This window comes from Candoia aspera, chromosome 8, assembly GCF_035149785.1.
Source record: "Candoia aspera isolate rCanAsp1 chromosome 8, rCanAsp1.hap2, whole genome shotgun sequence".
Lineage (NCBI taxonomy): Eukaryota > Metazoa > Chordata > Lepidosauria > Squamata > Boidae > Candoia > Candoia aspera.
In genome coordinates, this window is record NC_086160.1 from 73,833,611 (window position 1) to 73,857,482 (window position 23,872).

General features: G+C 45.9%; 1 protein-coding gene across 2 annotated transcripts in view; it reads left to right on the plus strand.

Annotated features, from left to right (window-relative positions):
- The window catches only part of PTPRA (protein tyrosine phosphatase receptor type A), a 95,867-nt gene extending 73,611 nt beyond the window's left edge, over window positions 1-22,256 (plus strand). The window contains exons 8-23 of one of the 2 annotated variants that reach the window (XM_063310354.1): window positions 813-903; window positions 3,660-3,736; window positions 5,141-5,177; window positions 5,924-6,021; window positions 7,221-7,340; window positions 8,183-8,349; window positions 8,726-8,861; window positions 10,287-10,436; window positions 11,131-11,224; window positions 11,638-11,714; window positions 13,067-13,201; window positions 14,403-14,528; window positions 15,261-15,412; window positions 16,197-16,332; window positions 17,981-18,098; window positions 21,378-22,256. In XM_063310354.1, coding sequence (XP_063166424.1) covers window positions 813-903; window positions 3,660-3,736; window positions 5,141-5,177; window positions 5,924-6,021; window positions 7,221-7,340; window positions 8,183-8,349; window positions 8,726-8,861; window positions 10,287-10,436; window positions 11,131-11,224; window positions 11,638-11,714; window positions 13,067-13,201; window positions 14,403-14,528; window positions 15,261-15,412; window positions 16,197-16,332; window positions 17,981-18,055 — 1,671 coding nt within the window. In that variant the 3' untranslated portion in view covers window positions 18,056-18,098; window positions 21,378-22,256. Of the gene's footprint in view, window positions 1-812; window positions 904-3,659; window positions 3,737-5,140; window positions 5,178-5,923; window positions 6,022-7,220; window positions 7,341-8,182; window positions 8,350-8,725; window positions 8,862-10,286; window positions 10,437-11,130; window positions 11,225-11,637; window positions 11,715-13,066; window positions 13,202-14,402; window positions 14,529-15,260; window positions 15,413-16,196; window positions 16,333-17,980 lie in introns of both variants that reach the window. The other variant, XM_063310353.1, reaches the window with a different exon arrangement.
- The last annotated feature ends 1,616 nt before the right edge of the window (window positions 22,257-23,872 follow it).

Below are 23,872 nucleotides of genomic sequence, written 5' to 3' on the forward strand. Positions count from 1 at the left end.
CACGTCAACATAGCCAAGCTAAAAGACGAAAAAGTTTCACAAAGAAACTTGGATAGGCTAAATTCTGGAATATCCATGAAACTCCTTCGAAGCACTTTGGATCTGAATAGCTACACATCCCTACTGTGAAGTGAAATCTTCCACAGCCAAGACATGAGCTCTTGCCAAAGCCCGTCTCCTTAATTGGTGCACGGTGGTGGTGCAGCCTCCAACTCACGATTTTCACAAATGAATAGGAGGCTAACATGCTACAAAGCACGTGCTCTCAAACTTGCAAATGTGTGTGCTAGTTAGAAAAGTTGGGGACTTCTAAACTAAGCCAGGTTCCCACTTGTATTCTCCAGTACCTCCTCAGGTGTGATAGGTTGTACTTATAATAAGAGACAAGTTGTTACTCATTTCTGGACCAGTTTGTAGACCCTAAGTGCCCCTTACTGCATTTTTATTCCTTGATCGGGAATGCCATACTGTCCTGAGGATAGGGGCTGGAGGTTTTCCATGATGTTATGCCAACCAAGAATGGCACGTGTCTTTTGCAAGCATATCTACAGAGTTCTTGTCATGCTGACTTGGATAATGGGAGTCACAGCCCAACAGAGCTTTTGATGCTCAAAGGCTACAGCACTGGCAACTCGGTGTCTTCCCTAAGACCTTCTATCCATGCCTTTGAAGCAGAGGTCCCCATGAATTTTGGCTTCTACAAAACAGGCAATGCTAAACAGCAGTGAAAGTGGTTGATTGGTTAATGTTTGGCTCTTGTGTTTAGCAGAGACATAACAGGCAGGCTGTTTATATTCACTGTGTTCTTTCAGGCACTTCCAGCATGTCCTATCCAGGCTACCTGTGAAGCTGCCTCTAAAGAAGAAAACAAGGAGAAGAACAGATACGTCAACATTTTGCCTTGTATGTACTGATACTCACTGGTTTCTGCTGATCGCTTTCTGGTGACTGTGGCTGCAACTGTAAGAACATAAACGGTGCCCTGCTGGATGAGACCCCTGCCCCATCTAGTCCAGCAGTCTGTTCTCACAGTGGCCAACCACCTGCACATGGAAGCCCACCAATCTCCCAGCAGATGGCCTTCAGAGGCTGTCATGTTGCCATCAAGGCTAAGAGCCATTGATCCCCAGGACTTCCATGAAGCAGTCCAACCTGTGTTTGAAGCCAGCCAAGCTGTTAGCCAGTACTGTCTGTTGTGGTAGTGAATTCCAAACTTTAATTACGTGTTATGTGAACAAAATATTTCCTTTTGTCTGTCCTGATTCTTCCTGTAGTCAATTGCATCGAGTGACCTCTGGATCTAGTATTTTGGGAAAAGGAAAGGAGCTTCTCCTTGCCCACTTTACCCACACCATGCATAATTTTGTGCACATCAGTCATGTCCCCTCTCGTTCTCCTCCTTTCTAGGCCAAATAGCCCCCAACAACACAACCTTGTCTCCTAGCCTAGTTTCTCCACCCCCTTGATCATCTTTGTTGCCCTCCTGTCCTACAACATGGGAATCCAAGCAGTGAATTCTCTCTGCGCAAAAAGGAAAAGATTCAATCTTTGCTCAGAAAAGTACAGGAGAACAAAGTACCTGAGGTCCCCGTACACCAAGTGGTCCAATTCCCAGAATTCTCAACAAAGGCCATGCTGTCTAGGGAATTCTGAGAGTTGAAGTCCCCACGTCTGGAAATTGCCATAGATGGGAAACCCATGAATTTATAACAAGCAGGGAGGAATGGGACAGGAAGGGCCCCAAAGTAGAGGTTCATGTACCAACAGAGTTGGGGGGGGTCAGGGAATCTGTTGGACATTCCAGACAGAGATCCATCCTGGAAGCCAGATCGGGACAAGAGAAATGGATGATCTAATAGGAGTTCATTCCTTTTTACTTCACTACTAAGTGAAGTGGATCACATTTACAGGATTGTGGCTGGGGGGTGGTAGCTTTGAATCTTGGGTAGTGCTGGCTGAAAGAAGCCCTTGCATCCAAGGTGGCCCACAGTCTTCTCTGCTGTCCTTCTAAAGGCCGTCTACAGTTCTCTGCTCCTTCTCCAAAGCTACTCTATGCTACCGTTTGACTGCTTAAATATCCAAAGCTCCAAATACTGATCTCCTCTGAAAAAGAGACAGTTCTCACCCAGTGAGGAGGTCCTGTTATTGTGAAGGTGCTGAATGGAGGCTTGAGGATGATTGATTTTTGGCCATCTTGCTTTTGTTGCGCCAAAGCAAGATGCAGTGAGGCGAACGGGGTTGCCTAGGAGATGTGGCCTTAAGGAGTAGCAAGATGCCGGAAAGCAGATCTTGTTGAAGAGCAAGAGTAACAATTCTGATTCCAGTACTTGGTAGAATGGCTTCATTTTGGAAGATGAAGTCAAGAAATCATTTGGGTTGGGTGTGAATTAAGACCCCAGTGACCACAAAGGTGTGTGTGTGTGGGGGGGAAACAGGAGTAGAGAAAGGATATATTTTTGCAGAAAAGCAGTTGCTGATCGCGCCAATTCAGTTATTTTGCTGTTGATGTATTTGTTCAGTTTATATCCTGCCTTTAGATCAGGAGCTCAAGGCAACATACAGTAAATAGCGCCCGCTCCTCCCATTTCTCTTCATTGGTGTCAGCCCTGTAAGGTAGACTATTCTAAGAAACCAATGCCATATAGGTCAGAACTACTTTTTTTTTGTAAAGCTGTAGTAACAGAATCTTGCAGTCTAAATGCGCTTTCCCCCTCCCTCACTCTATCTTCATGTGAACTAGGGAGGGGCTTGTCTGAGATGTCTTCTCACATTACTTTCTTGGCCTGGGCTCAAGCCGCTCGTATCTAACTGTTGTCTTGGTAGCGGCTCATCCTTGTGTCCTTCAAGGCCATTCCCTAAACCCTCTACATCTAACAACTCTGTGAGGTAGGTTGCACGCACGCACATGCGTGCGCGCACACACACACAGACAAAGCAACTGACCCAAAGTCATTCCATGAACTTCTGTGGCTGAAGGTAGACTTAAACCTGGGTCTCCTGCATCCAAGTCCAGCGCCTGAACCACGACACCACATTGGCTGTAGGTATAAATGTCACAGTGATGTACTTGCTTTGTTTGAGGCATTGATGATACAAGCACCTGGCCTAACAAAGGATTCTCTTGTGTACGCTAAAGAACCATTGTTGTGGTGTCTGGCTGGGAACATGGACTTTAATGGGCCATTTTGGTTCAATCACCGTCTTTTAACCCAGCTTAGCTCATTGGGGTTGTTTTTTTGTGGAGCTAACAAGATGAGATTCAGTGATAATATTTGTGAATTAGTGGTTGATATTCTACAGGTTGGGTGTCCTCCAGGATCACAAGAACCCGTGAAGAACCTCAAGTCAATCCTAAGGCAAATAAATGTGTGGGAAATCTAGACCATAGTACTGAGTTGGGAATAGACTTCATAAGTAGTAACAACTTTCCTAACAAAAGATTCCCAGGGCTGGACACTCTTCAACTATGCTCAGGACTAGGCAGGCTAAAGAAGACAGCAATAGGTTATAAAGGGTTGTCACTTCTCTAGTTTTCCTCTGCACTGAAACCAGACCTTGTGAAGATTGAGCTTCTTGGAAATATATTTGACTTCACTGAACTTCCTCCATTTAAAAGTTGCCCTGACGCTTTCGCCATTCATGGTCCTCTTCTCTCCTAGATGATCATTCCAGAGTTCATCTGACACCTATAGAAGGAGTTCCAGACTCTGATTATATCAATGCCTCATTCATTAATGTAAGTACCTGCTAAAGGGTAGGAAGCAGGGTAGGACTTCCTTACTGTTAGGAGAATGAATTCCAACTTGGTGTAGCATCAGTGACCCAAATGGCCTAAAAATATTATTGTTGGCAAAATTGGGTAGGTTGTTTGCAGCTCTAGGAATCACTGCTTTCTCTAGGTCGCAAGTTTTCAGCTCTTAGGACTCTGAAGTACACAAGTAGGTCTGACTCACTAGATCCTGCAGCTTAAGAGCTGTTGGGGATTGAACAGATCTCAGCATTGAAATGCCAATATGTAATGCTGGTGCTTGCTTGAACCTACTGTCTTAGCTAAAAGCGCCTGAACCCAGATGGTTTATTCTAACCTTTCCTTGTTTGGAGGAAAGAATATTCACAGGTTGAGTTCCTATTTCTTGATTAGCAAGACATACCTTTCTTTCCAGTTTGGTCTCTTAAAAAGACGAACAAGCTAGGGATCTCAGATCAGATGCAACGCTAAAGAACTCTTCGCTGCTAACACTGGAGCCTCCTGTAGAGGTGCAATTTCTTAAAAGATCACCAGTCTGAATCCAGTTTTGATCATCTGCTTTGTTTCTTTCCTTGCCTCTGGCCATTTGCCTGCACGTTGCATATACCTGTGCATATGCATAGTCCATGGATTAAATGCATCAAGAGATTATAGAACTGGAATCAATTAGAGTGATTGCTTGCATCTGTTGTTCTCCATGACACTTTTTTTTTCATGTCACCCATACCCATTTTATAGTCTAAGAGTGTACAGTGTTTCTCAGTTTAATGTTGGTATGTAACAAGATCATTAAAACCTATTAGCTAGGTAAAAACCTTCTTACAGTTGAGAAGGAAGGGATCTAGCTTCAACTGCAACACTAGTTCTGCCATAATACAGGCCTCACCAGGGAAAGCAGGTTGATACTAGACTTATCCATGGTGGGACCGGCAGAAATGCCCCCCTGCAGATCTCTGAGCATGGGATGGACTCTACAGAAACAGGTGGTCCTGCACAAAATTTGAGGGAAGATCAGATGCAATGAACTAAGATGCAGGATATGTTTGTCCTCCTCTTGGATTGGGTCACAAGCATGTGCACATTTCCATGTATCCACCTCAGATGTTCCCAAGGAGAACATCTGGGAGATTTACGTACTCTTCCTCTTCAAGCAGAACAGAAGCAGCAGTAGCTGTTGGTGCTTGTGCCGTCTTCAGCTGTTCTAACCCATAGATCCAGGGCATTCACAGATGCCCCAGCATAGATCTTATCTTTCTTGGCTTTAATCTAGTTTGTATACAGTGACAATATTTGCAAAGTAAAGAGCTTACCGTGTGTGAGAAGATGCCAGTGTTTTGGAACTCGACCAATGCCAGACACGTTTTCATCCCCCTGTTGCTTCTGTTCCTGCAGGGGTATCAGGAGAAGAACAGATTTATTGCTGCACAAGGTAGATAATGCCTATATTCTTTGGATTTCTATACTTCTTGGACTAGCAATGTGTATCTGGAATGTCTCTTCCTATGGAGTTTTTCCAAGCTGGTGTTGATGCTGCAGTGGCCCCTAATTTAAAGGGGGGGGGGGAAATGCTTAGATAAATGTGGCTCCCTTCTTTGTGATTTGGGGGGGAAATCCAGACAAACTAGCCAACTTCCTACAGCTCCCTGAAGGCTTTGCCTTTTGAGTTGGCCAACAACATATTTGATATCAGATCAAAATTCAGTTGCATTCTGACTTGAAAGGTGAAGGTGAACCATAGTGAAATAGTGGCTCTGTTTGACACAGTAGGTGTTTGAGAGGCTCAAAGAGTACCTTTGGTTCCGTCTGTTGGGAAAAGAAGAGACTCTTTTGTTCAATTATAGTTTCTATAATTACACAAAATCCATTGCAGACTTTCAGTCTGCAGTTTGCACATTGAGCACACACGCTCTGCACATATACAACTCTGAGCTCTGTCTTTGCTACCTCTTGTTTTAAATAGTGATGATGATGATGATGAGTCAGGTCTGCAGATGATCTCTGCTGCAAACCTGGGTAAAGTGATGCTGGTTTGCAGTGGCTATTGCTGGGCGAAAAGATTAGCTTGATTCTGTTTCAAGCAGCTTCATAAATTGGGAGGGAGGGGCTCAACTCGCCTGTTCCTTTCTTATAAATAATGATCTCTGGTGTTCCTCCTTACCTATTTTGTCTTGGCAGGACCAAAAGAAGAAACCGTGAACGACTTCTGGAGAATGATTTGGGAGCAAAACACAGCCACAATTGTTATGGTGACCAATCTGAAGGAGAGGAAAGAGGTAAATGATTTCAGAGGCAGCATAGCAACAGAAAAGAGGGTAGGGTGAAGAGGACATGTAGATAATGACCTAGCAGGATGCACACAGGATTGTGTGGTTTGCCTGTGACACTTTTGCTGTGGTTATCTAGTAAAGAACAGAGGGGACCTGAGAAAGGCTTGTGTTTTCCCCACTAATGAGATCTGTAGTGGCAGAAGTGGGAAAATGCATTTTGCAAAGAAAGATATTCTGCAGGCCTGGGTTGAGACGGATGTGAGAGAGACAAGCCACACCCTCTTCTGCAGAATCTGGTTTCCTGGAAACCTTTTATTTCTGGAGTTCAGCTTTCTTTTAGTGAGGGTGCTTGTAGGATGGAATTCCCTGTCCTTCTTGGTTCAGGTCTCTTGCAGTAATTCAGCAGTAATTAAAATACCACAGGGGGGAAAAATTAAGTTTTGATATAAATGTATAGCTTTGGAAACCAAGCACATTTTGAGGGTGGGAAGAAATAAAAGCGTTTGCAAAAGGAAGAATAGGCATATTTTAAAAAGGACTACTCAAAGTTTACAGTTTCTACGTTAAACCGAGAGACCGAACCATCTTTCAAAGCCGATTTAGGGGATGATCACCATCCTAAGTAAACCAACCGTTTACGAAAAGCATCCATTTCCAAGCCGCGAAAGTAGTTCAGACAAACAATTTGTCTTTATAGTCTGAGTCGGTGAGTCCCGAGGTCTCCTCCATCCCTGTGATGCCTCTTACAGGTCCTTTGTTATCCTACAACAGCCACAATCACTACTTCACTACCACCCTGGTGTTTTCACCATCACAGTGTGTGACTTGGAAGAAGGATGAAGGCAAAATCCTGCTTGCCAGGCCGTTGGGCTGCTTGAGGGGAGGGAATCTCGCTTTATGCGAACGCATTGTCTGCCCTTGGCCTGCGCCCCCCATTGCACAGTTGGCTACCTGAGCGGTCCCTTTGCTGCTGCTGTGCAGGAGAAGAGACTCAGGCAGTTACCTGTCAGGCCGTTTCAGCAGACTTGGCAAAGCCAAATCTGTAGGTGAGGCTGCCCAACCAAATTTGGAAAGGCTTTTAATATACATACAGCAGATGTTGCCCTGTGCCAGGAGGGGACTGACCCTGAGAAGGTCTTGGCTGGAGCATTCTTCAGGCCTCTCTTCCGCACCGCATCTTGGTCTGTTGTGTGGTCTCTCTCCAGTGTAAATGCGCCCAATATTGGCCGGATCAGGGCTGCTGGACATACGGGAATATCCGAGTGTCTGTGGAAGATGTGACGGTCCTGGTTGACTACACGGTGCGGAAATTCTGCATTCAACAGGTACGCCTGACTGGCATTTGGGTTGCCTGCATATCTATCCCCGAATGCTGCTTGCTGATTTATTTGTTATGTAAATGAGTACAGGGAGTCCTCGACTTACAACCATTCATTTAGCAACTGTTTGAAGTTACAATGGCGCTGAAAAAAGTGACTTACAACCAGTCCTTGCACTTACGACCACTGCGGCGTCCCTGCAGTCATGTAATCAAAATTCAGGAACTTGGTGAGTGGCATGTATTTACAATGGTTGCAGTGTCCCAGGGGGTCACAAAATCACCATTTGTAACCTTCCCAGCTGGCTTCCGACAAGCAAAGTCAATGGGGAAGCCGGATCCACTTAACGACCACACAACTCACTTAACGACCGCAGTGACTTGCTTAACTGCCTCTCTTAGTGACAGAAGTTCCGGTCCCAATTGTGGTCGTAAGTCGGGGACTACCTGTACATAAATTGCTGTGTAAATTGATATATAATGCTTGCTGTCATTAGAGTCGTCCTAGCCAGACCAAAAGCCAACACCTTTCTCTCTGTCTCCCGCTCTCCCTCCCCCCATGAAAAGGCATCACCCACCTCAGAGGGAAATGGCAGTATTGACCAACCTGTTGCCAAGCTGTGATTAAAAAAAAAAAAGCTTGCTGAGAAAAATAAGGGAAGGAGCGCCATCCCCGTTGGTGTGTTTCTCCTCTCCATCTTCTTGATTGCTCCACTATTCCTTCCCTCCCTTAATCTGACCTGCCCCACTTAATCTCTGCAATGGGCTTTTTGCAAGGCCAGGAGGCCAGGCAGGATTCCAGATGCCTGAGGACTAACCCTGGGCTCTGTTTGCCGCCTTTCCACCTAGGTGGGCGACGTCACCAATAAAAAGCCTCAGCGCCTCGTGACGCAATTCCACTTCACCAGCTGGCCTGACTTTGGGGTCCCTTTCACCCCTATTGGGATGCTGAAGTTCCTGAAGAAAGTGAAGACGTGTAACCCCCAATATGCTGGCGCCATTGTGGTCCACTGCAGGTCAGTGCGTGCTTGGTGGAGGGAAACAGCCACTCCCAGCCTTTTCACTAGCCAGGATATCTGGAGGCACCATCTGGAGGCGGTTGAATGCTTCTTCAAGTCCATAGTCTTTCCACACATGCACACGCACACACACACACACAGTTGGATCTAGTCAGACAAAGAGGAAGGTCTCTAGATGACCTCAGCCCTGAATGCAGGAAAGTTTGGAGACGGATACGATCCAGGAGTCCAGCAAATTCCCACCAGAAAACTCCCACAGGAGTTTTCCTTACTGTCCACCAGCTGCAGGCCATGATCCAAAACATCTGAAACTGAAATATCAAAGGGGTTGTTTTCTTTTTTTTTTCTCCCCCCTCATCACCCCGCCCTTTAGTGCTGGTGTGGGACGAACAGGAACGTTCATTGTGATCGATGCCATGCTGGACATGATGCATGCGGAGAAGAAGGTAGACGTTTATGGGTTTGTGAGCCGAATCCGGGCCCAGCGCTGCCAGATGGTGCAGACTGATGTAAGTCTTCTCCTGAAAGACAAATCTCTGGCAGGATCCATTTTCCCAGGTTGTGTCGTTGGCCTGGCTCTTCTCCGGTAGTTCTTAATCTGCTTGTAATCCTGTTGGGATTACAGTAGTTCCTAGCCTGTAATCACAACTGTATTGCAAGCGGTCCTTAAGTGCAAGTACTGGAGTAAAAATTACTGGTGTGTGTGTGTGGGAGGGAGCTTGTATCTATGGCCAACATTTCTGGAGTTGTCAAGTCTCAACAAGCCGTGGGGGTTCTTGTCCAAAGTCTCATAAGATTTTGGGTGAGACCATCACATTTTCATGAGATTTGACTATCCTGCAAAGTGTGTGAGAGCGTTCAATTCATTTTGGGGGGCTCTGCAGATGCCATTTATGGTTGGCTGTGTGCCTTCAAGTCCGTGTCAATTCTTAAGTGACACGAAGATAGACCTTCTCCAGGATAGGCTGCTAATTCTTGCCTTCCCTGGCATTAAATTTATATTCCTAAACCTGTCATTGGCTGTTGGATGATTTTCTTGGCTGGGAGCCAACCTTCTCTTAGACCTATCCTTCCGTCTCTACCTCTCCAGTTCCTCTTCTGCCCCCACTTCCATCCAGAATTTTAACTGGGAGGAGGTACCCTGTCTTTGATGGACAGTTCTAATACCCAAACATCACAGGCTCTCTGAAGTAAGCGGGGATGTCTACCTGTGTGTCCTAAAATATGGCTTTTAAATAACTATACAGAGATTCTTCTGCATTCCAAGTATAGATTCCTTAACTGGACTGTCTCTTTCAGTCAATTTATAGGCTGTTGAATGCTTCTTCAAGACCCACCCATTGCAGAATCCTCAAATAATCTGTTAGTAGCTTCCCACTTCCATGAAATCAGAGTTATGGAGGTCACAAACATGTTTTTGATGTGATGTTATGGATCTCCCTGCCACCTGAAATCTGATTAGCCCCTATCTTGTTAAGCTTTAGAAAATTATTTAAAACAATTGTTTAAGAGGGCCTTTTTATTACTGTTCTTTGTTACTGCTTTTTGATCGGTTGTTTTTTTTATTTCATCTGTGGTTTAATTTGGAGGGGGGACTAAAATTATGAAATTTGGGGAATATTTTTTTCTTTGAGATTGAGACTGTGGAGTTCTTGGTGCTCTCTGATCTTGGTTGTTGGCTTGCAGACGTTTCGTTACCCAACTTGGTAACATCATCAGGGCACCGACGATGTTGCCTGGTTGGGCAATGAAATGCCTGCAAGCCAACAGCCTGGCTCAGAGAGCACCAGGAACCACACAGTTCAACCCTGAGCTACAGAGATTCTCTTCTGTTGGGAGACTGGAAATGCTAAGAGTCTCTTGACTGCAGCAGGCAAAAAAGCAAAATGAATAAAATAAAATGAAGAGCTGAACAGAGCCTTCTCTCCTTTTAGATGCAGTATGTATTCATCTATCAAGCTCTTCTAGAGCATTACTTATATGGAGACACAGAATTGGAGGTGACCTCACTGGAGGTCCACCTCCAGAAGATTTACAACAAAATTCTGGGGAGCAGCAGCAATGGATTAGAGGAAGAGTTTAAGGTAGGGAGCACCCTGACCAGCCGGAGCCACGTTCCCAGAGAAATCTCAGGCATCCAAATCAGGGCTGCTGACTGAACTGGGCAATTAAGCCAAATCATTTTCTTTCACTGTGAACGCACAGCTCATTTGCACTCTAGATTGGGGTTGAATGCTCATGAATTCACAAGCATAACATTAATGACTGGTATTATACGCAAGGCCATCCGGGCAACTGCTTGAAGGCTTGGGGGCAAGGAGGCTGTCAGGCTGGAATGGTATTAATGGGTCTCGGGTTATTGGCATCATTCAAGTATAGCACACCAGATCTGTGGCCTTCCCACCCAACCATCTACTGTGCAAATCTGCAACCTTGGACCCCACACTTCTCAATCGGTTACCTTGAGAATTTCTCATTGTCAGTAGGCTTCTGTAGCACAGTTGTTCTTCATAGAAGCAAGAGGACCTGCTGTACAGAAAGAATTCGGAAGAATAGTTTTAGGCCTCCTGTTTCTGTAGTCCCAGAAAGGGAAAGAAGGTGGGAAGAATTTGTGCCCGCCGTTGCTCCATGCCTTTCTGGAAGATGAAAAGTTTGGGTAGCTAAGGTGCGTTCATGTCTGGTTCCACGCTGAGCGCAGGGCCACCCAATATACAGCGACTTCCTTGGGGTATCCAGATCTGGTTTTGAAGTTTATGTCCTGCTTCTTTCTTTCTGCAGAAACTTACCTCCATCAAAATTCAAAACGACAAAATGAGAACGGGCAATCTGCCAGCCAACATGAAGAAAAACAGGGTGCTGCAGATAATTCCATGTAAGGAATTACGTGCCCAGCTGAGAAACACTTGCAATGCATTTTTTAGGCCATGGGGAGCCATTGGAGGACCTGACTTTTGCATTTTTGCTTCACAATCGTTGGGCTGGAGGGCAGAGTGGAATATAGAGCCTCACTTCTTTCATCAGGGGATCACGGCTTGATGTTACAGAAAAGCAACCGGGGTTATTTACGTTTTATCAAAGTATTTCTGCATTTCAGTTTTGCAAAGGGGGCATCACTGCTGTTCTAGAATGGCCTGTGCGGAGAATGCTTGCAGACAGACATCGCCTTTTTGGGCTGTTGCTATGGAAACCCATCTCTTCTGAGCCACATCATGCCCATTGAGAACCCTCCCCTAAAGGCATATTGCCAAACATTTCTAAAATGGTTGTCCCCTTTTCTCCCTGTAGATGAATTCAACCGGGTGATCATTCCAGTGAAGAGGGGTGAGGAAAATACAGATTACGTAAATGCTTCCTTTATTGACGTGAGTGTTTCTTTCTGTTCTTTGACCTTCATGAATCTTCTAACATGAGCTGAGCAAATTTAGTCCCTAGAATGAAAGTCTAGGGTGTTTTTTTTAAATGTAGCTTTCTTCCTTCCATTTATTGACCAATGGAAACCAGATTTCCTTCTCCTGCTGCCTCACTGTTTTTCACACTCGATTGATGGCTTTAAGAGTCATGCAGGATAGCAGAGAATCCATGGCCAAACAAGACAGCTCTCTATAATGTTACTCAAACCAGCTGGATTCTCCATTTTGTGTGTCCTAGCAAGATGTTACATTCAGCAGAATTAACGTTTTCCTGAACCAGGTCCCTGAAGATGGTGAGTGACGGTTGCAAGGTTCTACAGAAGAAGTCCTCCCTGCATTTAGAGAAGCCGCATCTCCAGAGGAGACGTGCTAATGTGCTCCCTCTCTGTGAGCAGGGAGGATGTTTTGTGCTGCTGTATTCCAGTGTTGTGTGGCAGCCTGTCCCACCAGCTGACAGCTTATACACATCAAGATATTCTGAGCTTCAGCAGAACTTGACTTGCTCCCAATTCGTTCCTTCTTGGTGGCTTCCCAGTCAATTTCAGCCTGCCCAACCTAGAGGCTGAATTATTTTTGCCCTACTGCGGGGATGGCAGGATTGATTGATTACCAGGTTGGTTCCCACCACAATCATAAACAAGCTCTCAACCACTCACAGTAAGAACAAAGCTAAGAATAATACAATATATATAAGAAGGTACACTACCCCACCCCCACCCCCCAACAATATAGTATCTGGCATCATCTGGAAAAGCTCAGTTTTCAACTTTTTCCAGAAGGTAGATAATATTGGGGATGTCCACTTTGCCCCTGATTAAGGACCCCATTCACACCCTTTAACCATGGTCAGACTAAGGGATGATAGGTGGAAACACACATCATGCTAAGCTGGAAGCAGACAAACCACCAAATTATATATTTAGAGTTTACTGCTTCTTAAGGGACCTCACTTCCCTCCAACCCATATGTTTTTCCCAAGTATAGCCAAATATGTATTACATATTTGTGAGTCCAGCATCAGTTTTTGGCCCTCTGGTCTCCGTCCTTCCCAGTTTAGTCAAAAAGTCCTTTGAGGGTTTCTAGAGAATTTGGTTTAGTGTCCTTGCTAACCTCGTTCTGTGTGAATTGACTGTTCTGCCTTTGGGCCCTGCTTAAATGGAAGCACTTTTTTAAGAAGATCACCCTGCTCTGAACCACCCAGATCTTCTCCATGATAAGATTGTGGTGGGGTATTCCTTAAATCAAGGTGTTTCAGTGTTCACACCTGCATCCCACTTCTTTATGACTGCATCTTGGCATTCCAGGGTTACCGTCAAAAGGATTCCTACATTGCCAGCCAAGGGCCTCTCCAGCACACCATTGAGGACTTCTGGCGGATGATCTGGGAGTGGAAGTCATGCTCCATTGTGATGTTGACGGAGCTGGAAGAGAGGGGCCAGGTGAGCCACCATGGAGAAGAACAGCCAGATGAGCAAATGGTATCAAGGTCTTCTTGAAGTGGCACTGAGAGCCGTCCTGGATCAGCAGAGTCCAACATTTTCTTTCTCACAATGGCCAACCAGATACCTCTGGGATTCTCACGAAGAGGTGGAGATTTACCCCTCTTTTGCCACTGTTTCCCTGCAGTTGGGCACTGGGAGGTGTGCTGCCGCCAAATCCAGAGGCATCATTGATTTTTCAAGACTCAACCGACCTCCAATATTTTCATCCAGTCCTCTTTCAAAGCCTCCCTAGATGGTGACCATCATCATGTCTTGTGGGAATGAACTCCACAAGTGAATTAGGCTAAGCTGAATGGTCTTGGCTGTGGGAGCTGTCTGGATGCAAACAATGTAGAAGCTCTTGTGAGCTCCTCATAGGAGTAATAACAGGATAAATAACACACCCGAGCAGTTAGAACTGCATTGTATGACCAGGTCTGGCTACAAGTACACCAGCTTTTTAAAATTTGGGATGGGCAATCCTTCTGGGGGGCCAGATTCCCACACTCTAGCTCCTGCTGGACCAGTGGGTATCAGGAGGTGGGAAGTTGAGGAGGAGAAGCCCTGCCTTCCCAGAAGCTCCTCCACCATCTGGGGTCCCACCCCCTTTGGTGTGTCTGTACAGGAGGAGGAAAGGAGTCAACTTTTCCGCCTTTCTTTTGCAAGAAGAACAGCACTCCACAAAGGATGGTTTCACATCATGTCCTGCAGTGAGCCTGCCATCCATCCGTCCATTCATTTAGCAAGTGTATACATAGCTTCCCATCTCCCATCTGGGCCATGTACTTTCAGACTTGCAAGATTGATGTCAGCCTTCCCAGGTGGACCAGACAGGAAACACGACCAGATGAGCTAATTCTACTTTATTGTAAGGCTACATTAACAGAATCTTCCAAGTCTGAAAGTACAAATCTCCTGCCGTCTCCTTTACAGCCCAAGAACTTAGGGAGGGTCCCTTCTGAGCCTCTTTCTCCACCCATTATGCAGCTGCGGGCTACGGCCTCTCTTATCTAACCATTCCCTAGGCAGCATCTCTTTGCCCCATTTCTCAAGGTCTTTCCCACATACCATTATACCTTCAAGGAGAGAACAAACGAGGACCAGTTCTTCTAGATTAGCTTTCTCATGATCCTGTCTTCCCTGTTTCCTGACTTGCTAGGAGAAGTGCGCTCAGTACTGGCCTTCAGACGGCTCTGTATCTTACGGAGATATCACTGTGGAACTGAAGAAGGAAGAGGAGTGTGAGAGCTACACGGTGCGGGACCTGCTGGTGACGAATAACAGGGTACGTGTTGGGAAACCCCACCTAAGTCTACAGGGACCCACCAGCAATAGCAGGGGCCTGGCCTCTGGAAGAGGATGCAGAGCCGATGTAAGCTATAACTCTGTTTCTCAACCTTGGCAGTTTGAAGATGTGTGGACTTCAACTCCCAGAATTCCCCAGCCAGCAACACTGTCTGGGGAATTCTGGGAGTCGAAGTCCACGCATCTTCAAGCTGCCACAGTCGAGAAACACTGGGCTATAATAACGGCAGAATTTTGAAAGCCTCACAATGTTTCTCTTTCCCTTCGTATACCCAAGAAAGTCAAGGCTGATTTACTGTAAGTTTCTTTCTAACGCCTTCTTCCTTTCCCTGGGCTGCATTCATGTGTTGCTAATTGCCACATTCCTTTCCCAAGGCCATTTCTGTGGTTTTCTACACAGCCACAGGCAGGATAGTAGAGAACCACGATACAATCCAGCCACAGCTGTAAACACAGGCTATGTTGCTTCTAGACAAAGAGGGTGGGAAGGCATGAAGAGGCTTGGCAGGGGCCTCACCCTCATCCTCGATTGTCGTCGGCCTCCAGCGTGTCTTCCGAGGAAGACAGCTCTGTCAAAGCAAAGGATCCAGGGGCAGAGCTGTGCTGCTGGCAGTCTGTTACAGGCCTTGCGTTACCAAGCGGGCTGTTTCCCAGGAGCTCTCTGGAGCGAGGATCAAGCTTTCTTCAACGTGTCTCCGCTTTTCCCGGGCAGGAAAACAAAAGCCGGCAAATCCGACAGTTCCACTTCCATGGTTGGCCAGAGGTTGGAATCCCCAGCGATGGGAAAGGCATGATCAATATCATTGCAGCAGTGCAGAAACAGCAGCAACAGTCTGGGAATCACCCCATCACTGTGCATTGCAGGTAACTGGGTGGGTTGTAAGTGCACCCCCTTCTCCAGGATTGGCTCGTAGCCCTGAGGTTTCTGAGCAGCAGCATGGCGTGATTCAGCTGATCCCAGAGACCTTTCCTTCCGTCTACATCCCTCACCATCCCTGGGGAGTGCCAGAATGTGGGTGACCCGCGTGTCCATTTCCAGGTCTAGAAGGCAGCAACAGAGGCAAGCTATGTTGTGCTTAGGCGTACTCAGGCAGCACACACACAGACACACACACACACGAGATCCTGGTTAAATAAAAACCCTACTTTGCACTGCTTATTGATTGATGTCATCTATTTTATAACTTCTGAATCCCAAAGCTAAATTACTGGTCCTCTTTCATTAACAATAACCCTGTAAAAGGATAAAAGCACAGCTGTAAAGTAAGATAAACAAAGCCAGCATAAATGAAAAAGGTTAAAAGATCTAAGGATACAGAGGTCTTCCCATAAGACATCAGTATGAACCCTGAAAACCCCCCTCTGGAACTTACAGGAAGGTGCTTTTTCTTCTCGTCCTGCCCCATGCAAGATTTCTTCAAGATCTCCATGTCTGTGCAGTCCTGGGGTAGATGGTGACGTCAGAATACTGTTTGACCCAACCCTTCATCCTTCAACAGAACATAATTTTCTCTAGCATCCCTTTGAAACTCAGTAAACCTTCATGTTCCTCCCACTGCCACTGAGTGGAACTCACTAGTTCTTGCCATCTGCAAGTTGGGTCTCTACAGAAGCAAGGACACCATTCATCTCACTGTTTTTTTCGCAGTGCTGGAGCAGGACGAACAGGGACTTTTTGCGCATTGGGGACTGTCCTGGAAAGGGTCAAGGCTGAAGGAATTCTGGATGTCTTTCAGACAGTGAAAAGTCTGAGGTTACAGAGGCCACACATGGTGCAAACACTGGTAAGCATCAACCACTGTGGGGAAACAATGGCGAAGCCTCATAATGGAGCAAGGAGTTCTCATCTCCATGTGCTAACTAGTCCATGAGCTGGTGTTTCTTCTTCATACATTTCTTTCTTTGAGGTACGCCTGTTTGAAGAAATGGATGGCTGAAACACAAATATTGGGAAAGGCTTTGCGAGAGTTAGATCACCTGGTTCTACTCTAACTAATATGGGTGGTGACCGGCCCTCATCTGCAATCTTAGAATATTTGTCCCAGCCTTGCCACCTCAGTTCTTCTTAAGATACCTGGAATCCTTTCTTGCCACCTCCTTGCCTACCCCAAATAACTTCTCTCAGCTACATGCTTATGTTGAGCAGCTGTTTCTGGTTGTGGAGATCCAAGGAGCCGTGAGATTACCCAAATCACCAGCCCTTCATGCATCAAAGGCAGGATCTGGCCACTCACCATCCAGATGCTGGTGGACTTCCAAGATTCTGCTAGGGGGCCCTTGTGTTCCTGGGAAGCTTATCCGTTTTGTCAGACGTAATCCAGTGATGGAGCCCGTACCTTTTTTAACTTTCCATATTTATGCAAGCTAATAATGTTGGTCCCTGGCTGGCTTATAAAATGGAATCTAATAGCGATTTGCAGCACGAATGCTTTTAGTCAGCGTTTCTCAACCTTGGCAGCTTGAAGATGTGTGGACTTCAACTCCCAGAATGCTGGCTGGGGAATTCTGGGAATTGAAGTCCACACACCTTCAAGCTGCCAAGGTTGAGAAACACTGCTTTTAGTAAAGAGAAAAGCAGATGACTAACAATGTTTGCAGTGATTCCCAACACTAACATACAGAATTAATTTGAAAGACCAAGGAAGACAGCAGCCTTTCCTGGAAAGATTTTATATAACCGCTATACATCGATCAAGACCTCAGGATACACCCAAGGCCTACCTGGTTTATCTCCTCCAGTGGCCAGCCAGATACGTTCTTTGGAGGCCATGAGCAGGATCTGAACTCTGGAGCCCTCTCCCACTCACACCACCTTCATAATTTCACCCATTTTGCTTCCGTGGGTGTGGGACCTGAAACAAGACCTCTGCAGAAGATCTCAAGCTCTTAGAGATACATGGGAAGGCACTCCTAAGCCACGCTACCCTCGGCAAATGGTGTGATATGGTCCCAGCCCCAACTCCCAGCCCACAAGCTTCCAGACCTGTCTTAGGCCATGCCTCTGACCGGGCATTTAACTCACTTGAAAAGTCCCAACTACAGTCCTTGGGGTCTGCAAGTAGGGCAGAAAAAAAACCCTGCCCCAAATCAAAAGAGCTGCTGCCAGTTGGTGCAACAGTCTAAGTTATGGGAACTGACTCGGTATAAAATGGCTACTGGTTGTTTCAGGATGACTAGCAGGAGGGCTAAAATGGCAAGACAAAAATGTGTCCATAAATAATTGCATTGTTTTGATCCCTGTAACCTGAGGGATGCTGTAAGGCACTGCCTTAGAGGGCAATTTCTCCATGCATGAACTTCAACTCCCAGAATTCCCTAGCCAGCATGGCCTTTGCTAAGAATTCTGGGAATTGCCAGGGTTGATCAAAGATGTTTGGGGAACAGCGGTTTGTTCTGTCACTCATAGTCCTTTCTCTTCTGCCTAATCCCTAGGAACAGTACGAATTCTGCTACAAGGTGGTTCAGGAATATATTGACGCCTTTTCAGATTATGCCAACTTCAAGTGAACCTGACGTGACAGAAGAAAAGAGTTGCCTTCTTTAATACTTTGTAATATTCTGTTTGTTAATATCCCTGTCCCCAAATGTGTATATATCTTAACTGTTCTAGAGGGTTGGTACCATAAGATTGCTATTCGCTTGAGATTTTATATGTAGCAAAAGTGTTAGAAGAGAGATTGTAGGCACTTTTTTTTCCAATGTTTTATTGGGGAATTAAATAGTGTGATATTTGGATTAATATTGTCAAAACTCTCTCCTGGAGAGTTTATGCAGGCTGTTTTTGTTTTGTAAATCTTTTTTTTTTCCCTTGAGGGAGTAAAGCTTTTTAAAAACCAAATGAGATTCTTCCTATCAGCTGTTTCTTTTAAAAGAAAAAAAGTGGCACACAAATACCATTTTTTTAAAAAGCTTTTTTTCCCCTCCCCATTCCCTTGGAAGGTGATTTCATTATTTTCAAGGGTTTTTTTTTTAAAGAATGTTTAGCAGATATTTTTGTGGAAGAGGAAGAAAGTTGCCCCTTTTGCGTCTCTCCCCAAAGCTCTTGAGTATAGGCAGTTCCTCTCCACTTGAAAGTATGAGATCTTCCCTGCACCTTGGAATTCACGCTGGATGCTCCTGGCCGATGTTATAAACCACCATCTTTGGAGAACCGGGGATCCCAGCTCAGATGAAGAAGGTGCTCCATTTTTGGATCATCTGCAAAGGTGCTTCTGAACATTTGGGGTGTGGCAGGCAGACATGGACACCTTCTCAGTCCCTTCTTTCTTGTGACTACTAGCAAGTTTTCCAGCTGAACCCCTGGAGGCCGGAATGCTCCAACCTGACCTGTCTCCTTTTGGCACCTTTGTGCATTTTGCACTGGCAACACTGCCTGTAATGGAATCACCTACATGGCAGCTTCCGTTTGTGTTGCTCATTTCACTTTTATCCAGCTTGGAAGTGTAACTACGTGTGATGCGCAGTGCAGTCCTGCCATCTCCCCCCTTCCTGCAGTTTTAGGCAGATGTGCCCATGGTGGATTGCCATCTTCTCACCCATTCCCTGCCTTTGCAATGTGGGCTGATAAAGCAGAGCAGAAACATTCCCAAAATTACGACTCTCTAAACATCCCGGAAAGAGGTGGGTCCCCCCCTCACCCCATATGTGGGCTCACATGTCCTCCCCTCTTTATATAGAGCTCTCGATTTCCAGAAGTTTAGCTGAAATTCTTGTGGAGTTTTTTGAAGAGAATAGGTAACATTTTCTTAAGCTTCGCACACCTTGACAGCCATAAGCTGCCCTTCTCCAACTTGGATCATTCCGAATGCCCTGGGATTTCAGCTTCCAAAATTTCTGGGCTAAGTGGGAAAAAACTGCCTTTGGCCTATTTCCTTCTTCTCTGAGACAGCTGTGCTCAGCAGGCCTCCCCCTGGCTAGTTGGCAGAAGTGATTCATGCTGTAAAACTTGGATTTTTTCGCTAAGGTCAAATGAAAAATGTACAGGGTCCTGTTGGATCAGAACGCGTTCCCATCTTTGGAAAATGAAGATGGGACATGGAAGGAGAATGCGGGAATCTCTTTGTGAAACAGGCCTTTCTTTCCAACCCGTATTGTCTTCGTGTCTCTTAGTACGCCCAATTTTTTACTTTGGGAGAGCAGCTTTTTGTGTTTACAAGGGTACGCTAGTTTTTGAAAAAGTCCACCAAAAATAACAAAAAGGGAAAAAAGGAGAAACTTCATTTAAAAAAACGCATACATATGAATACATACATAAAACAGCTCACCAGATACTGTAGTGTAACCTTGAAATTTGCCAAAAGAGGTGGGATGAAAGGAAGCCCTCAAAATGTATCTTATCACCAAAAATCCTGCCCCCCCAGATCCAAAATTGTGATTAGATGGTTTGAAAATGCCCTTCTGCACTCCTTTATCAGAAATAAATACCCTCATTTGAACACTGGGAGAGCCACATATGTCAGCCACCACTTTTCAGGCCGAGTGAGGAATTTCCCCCTCTGTAGGTGAGAAATGCTTCCTCTCTTTTAAGGGGTAGAGACATGCTAAGAAAGTCCTTGTCTTGGGGACCCATCTCTGGGTATAGAGAGAGGGAGGTGATCCCTTGTCCTTCTCAGTTGACCTACGTTAGGGTTGCTTCTACCACGGACCTCCATGGCTGGCGAGGACCTTTTGATGCTGAAGTGCAGCCAGCCTTGTGTCTACTCATGAGCTCTATAGAGAGGGTGAGTTACGTCTGTCATCTGTTGAGAGAGGTGCCTGGACCAGAGAGCAAAATGCCAAGATCATACCACTGCATGATAACCAAGTAGGAAGCATTGACCTCAACCTTACGTGGAGACCTAGGTATCTTTCTGGACTGTGATGTGGTGACATGCTGCAGGACATACATCACCCCATACGTATTGGATGTGATTCTTCCCACCCACCCCAACCTGGAGTTACATGCCTCTTCTTTTCCTCCTTTTTCCTTTTCCTCTCTCTGTTAGAAGCATACCATCAATTACAACTCCTACTAGGATTTGTCCAAGAGCCATTACTCAGGAGGAAACAAATGTTTGGAGGGAATAGACAGGCAGTGATGTGCCTGCCAAAAGAACCTGTTTCTCCCACTTCATTCATTCATCCTTCATTTTCTTTTTCATGAATTCCATTCATTGTCTCTTCATGTGCCAGCATCCATTCAGAATTGAGCAATCCCTGTTTCTGCATTCCTCCATCTGCCTTTCATCATTCTTTTTCGAGGACAGCACGTACACAATGGAAAGAGGGTTGGGTTTGTGCCAGCTTCCCCATATTTCATCTTGTTCGCTCCCTTCCTTGCACCCCCCCCCAAAAAAAAAATGCACCCAAAGGCATTTTTGTTTCCCTTCCTCCCTCGGTCACATGCACTCTCTGCTTCTGCATGGCATGCGGGTTGCTTTTGGTGAGGTGGACAGTCAAAATAGGCATGCCACATCTGGGCTGCAGCAATCCAGGTAGACCACTGGAGGCACCAAACAGTGAATTGGCTTGAAACTCTTTACAGCCCCCTAGTGGTGGTTTCTGTTTCTGTGGACCAGCCATTTAGGTCCACAGTCCAGCTAGGTTATGCCTGGGGGAAACACCAGCAGCCTCGATCAGCATCAAGACGGAAGATTTTTGCTTCTACTTCCCCCGTCCCCCGTCCCCAATCTTTTTATGGCAGGAAATATGAGGGCAAAATCAGCCAAGGGCAGGGTGGTGAGAGGCAGCGAGCACTCAGACCACCTCCCTCCCCCTCCCAAGGGCTACGCATGGCTGTGAGTCACGCCTCTGGGATGCAGCTCTTTCTTCCATGTGGTTCTTCCAGCAGAGCATTCATGATGCAGGCAGGGTGCCTTTCAAGCAGAGGAGCATCAGTCCTTAGGTGCTACGATGGCTGATAGGGAAACCATCCTACTCATCAGCCTTCCTCGACCTTGTGCCCTCCAGACGTGGTGCATCTCAACTGTCCGACTTGCTAGCCGGCTTGAAGTCCAAAGCGCTGGGAAGAATCCCGCTGGGCAAGGTTGCTCTGCTTCTGAGATACTGAAGAATCCCTGCATGAAATGATGCTTGGGAGGTCCTGGACTCTATCCTTGCTATTTGCCAGCAAAAGCATCTTGTATGAAGAATCTGGGAAGGTGATGCCAGTCCAGAGAACCAGGGTTGATCTTTATGGGCCATAGAACTGGCTCAGTATAAAACAGATCCTCATGGTCCATCACACTCCAAGAAAAGTATGGGACATGGATGAGGAGGTCTTGGTACAGGCAGTCCCCCCTCTGTGCTGGCACATCCCAACTTGCAGAGCCTTTCACTCTGGCTGAAACCCGGAGCAAGTGGTTGTTGGAACCCTGGCTACCCTATATAAGCGTCTCTCCATAATAAAGCTACACTTATAAACCAATTGTGGTGTTGGTATGCTCATAAATAGCAACTGTTGTCTCTCTCGCTTTTGTTCTCTCATTTGGCTTGCAATTAGAGGGGGCATCATAGCTGCCTTAACCAGAGAGGTCAAGCTCTGTGCCAAAACCGAGTCTCTTGTCCCCTGCAGATCTGCCCCATGAACACGCCAAGGCAGACCAGTCAAATTTCATCTCCCTTCTGGTGGTCTCTGTAATTGTAATTCCATTCTGCCTCATTCCGAATGTCTTAATATCTTGTATTTATTTTTGTTGACCAAGTAAATGCTTTTCTTTTTATTTTTTAACTGGCCTGGTCCTTTCTTCTACCACAATATAACTGAGATCATGTTAAAGGGAGGATTCAAACAAGCTTGTGGGGGGAGGGAAGAAACCATAGATTACCCTTGGATCCTCTTTAGTGCCACCTTGTCATTTCCATCTTCCAATCAATGCATTTAATCAATAGATGGATGGTGGATGAATCTTAATTTGAACTTGGAAGCCCTAGAGATGATCCATTACCAATGTGTGGTTTCCACCTAGGAGTAGCTTGGTTATCATCAGTAAATAGTTCGGTAAGGAGCTTTTTCACTGCTCCCTGGACAGACACGTGGCAAAACAATCCATCCAAACAAGCACATGTTGGTATCTTTGAAGACACACCAATGAGGTCCAAGGTAAGTTTTATGTTGACTTTTGGGGGCCAAACTAAAGCCATTTGGTGTCTACTAGCCACAGAGTGCGGGCACAATTTGTGAGAGCGAAGAAGAGGAAAGGATCCATTGCCAAACCCTTGCAAGTTTTCTTCAAAGCCAGTGGATTACCCGCCCACCCAAGGTTTGAAGGCCTTATCTCCCAACTCTTTCCTACTACATACTTCTACTCCAATCCATATTAAACTAACAACTGAACTCCCCAAACCTTTCTCAGTTGAGTTTGGAGGAGGGGGGCTGCTTTTTCAAGATGAAGTTGCAGAGTTCCCATGCTTTGCCTCTCCTAACTTTCCTAAACTTGAGCCGGGTGTATATGTGAGCTTGAAAGGTGAAGGTGAAAGGTCCCTGTGCAAGCACCGAGTCATGTCTGACCCTTTGGGGGGATGCCGCTTTCACAAGGTTTTCTTGGCAGACTATAGAGTGGGGTGGTTTGCCTTTGCCTTCCCCAGTCGTCACCTTCCCCAGCAAGCAAGCTGGGTGCTCCTTTTACTGACCTCGGAAGGATAGAAGGCTGAGTCAACCTGAGCCGGCTACCGAGAATCCAGCTTCTGCTGGGATCAAACTCAGGTCATGGGGAGAATTTCGGTTGCAATACTGCCACCTACCACCCTGTGCCACACGAGGCTCTCCAAATGTGAGCGTAGTTGTCTTCAAATATGGAGAATTGAGAGCTACATCATTGGGACCCTGCTGGAACCTCTTTGCAATATGCTCTGGGATGGTTTTTGTCCTCACTTAATACCTGGTCTAATCTTGCCACCATGAACTTGATGAGCACATTGGTTTTGCCAAGGAGAGCTACTGGCATACTGGCTGGGAATTTTGGAAGTTGAAGTCCACCCATCTTCAAGTTGCTGAAGTTGAGAAACACTGCTTCAGACCGACTGGGGTACTGGGGATATTCAAATCATGAGCTGTGGGGCAGAGAGAACCCAGTGAGCAGAAGGAGGAAGTTTGCACCTAGGAAAGACAGAAAACAAAAAAATTCAGTACTCTTGTCTGTAGGGTTGCTGAAGCTACTCATTGCTTTGTAACAAATGGATGATTGGGGTTGTGCAACATAGCTTCAACTCAAAATCTCTTTTGCAATGTGGCTGCTTACAGAAATCTCCCTTGGGGAAAAGATTCCCAAACCAGACCAACTGTTTCTTGAATCTGAATATCAGTAATTGCTTTTAGTATTACACATAAACTTTGAATCCTTAATT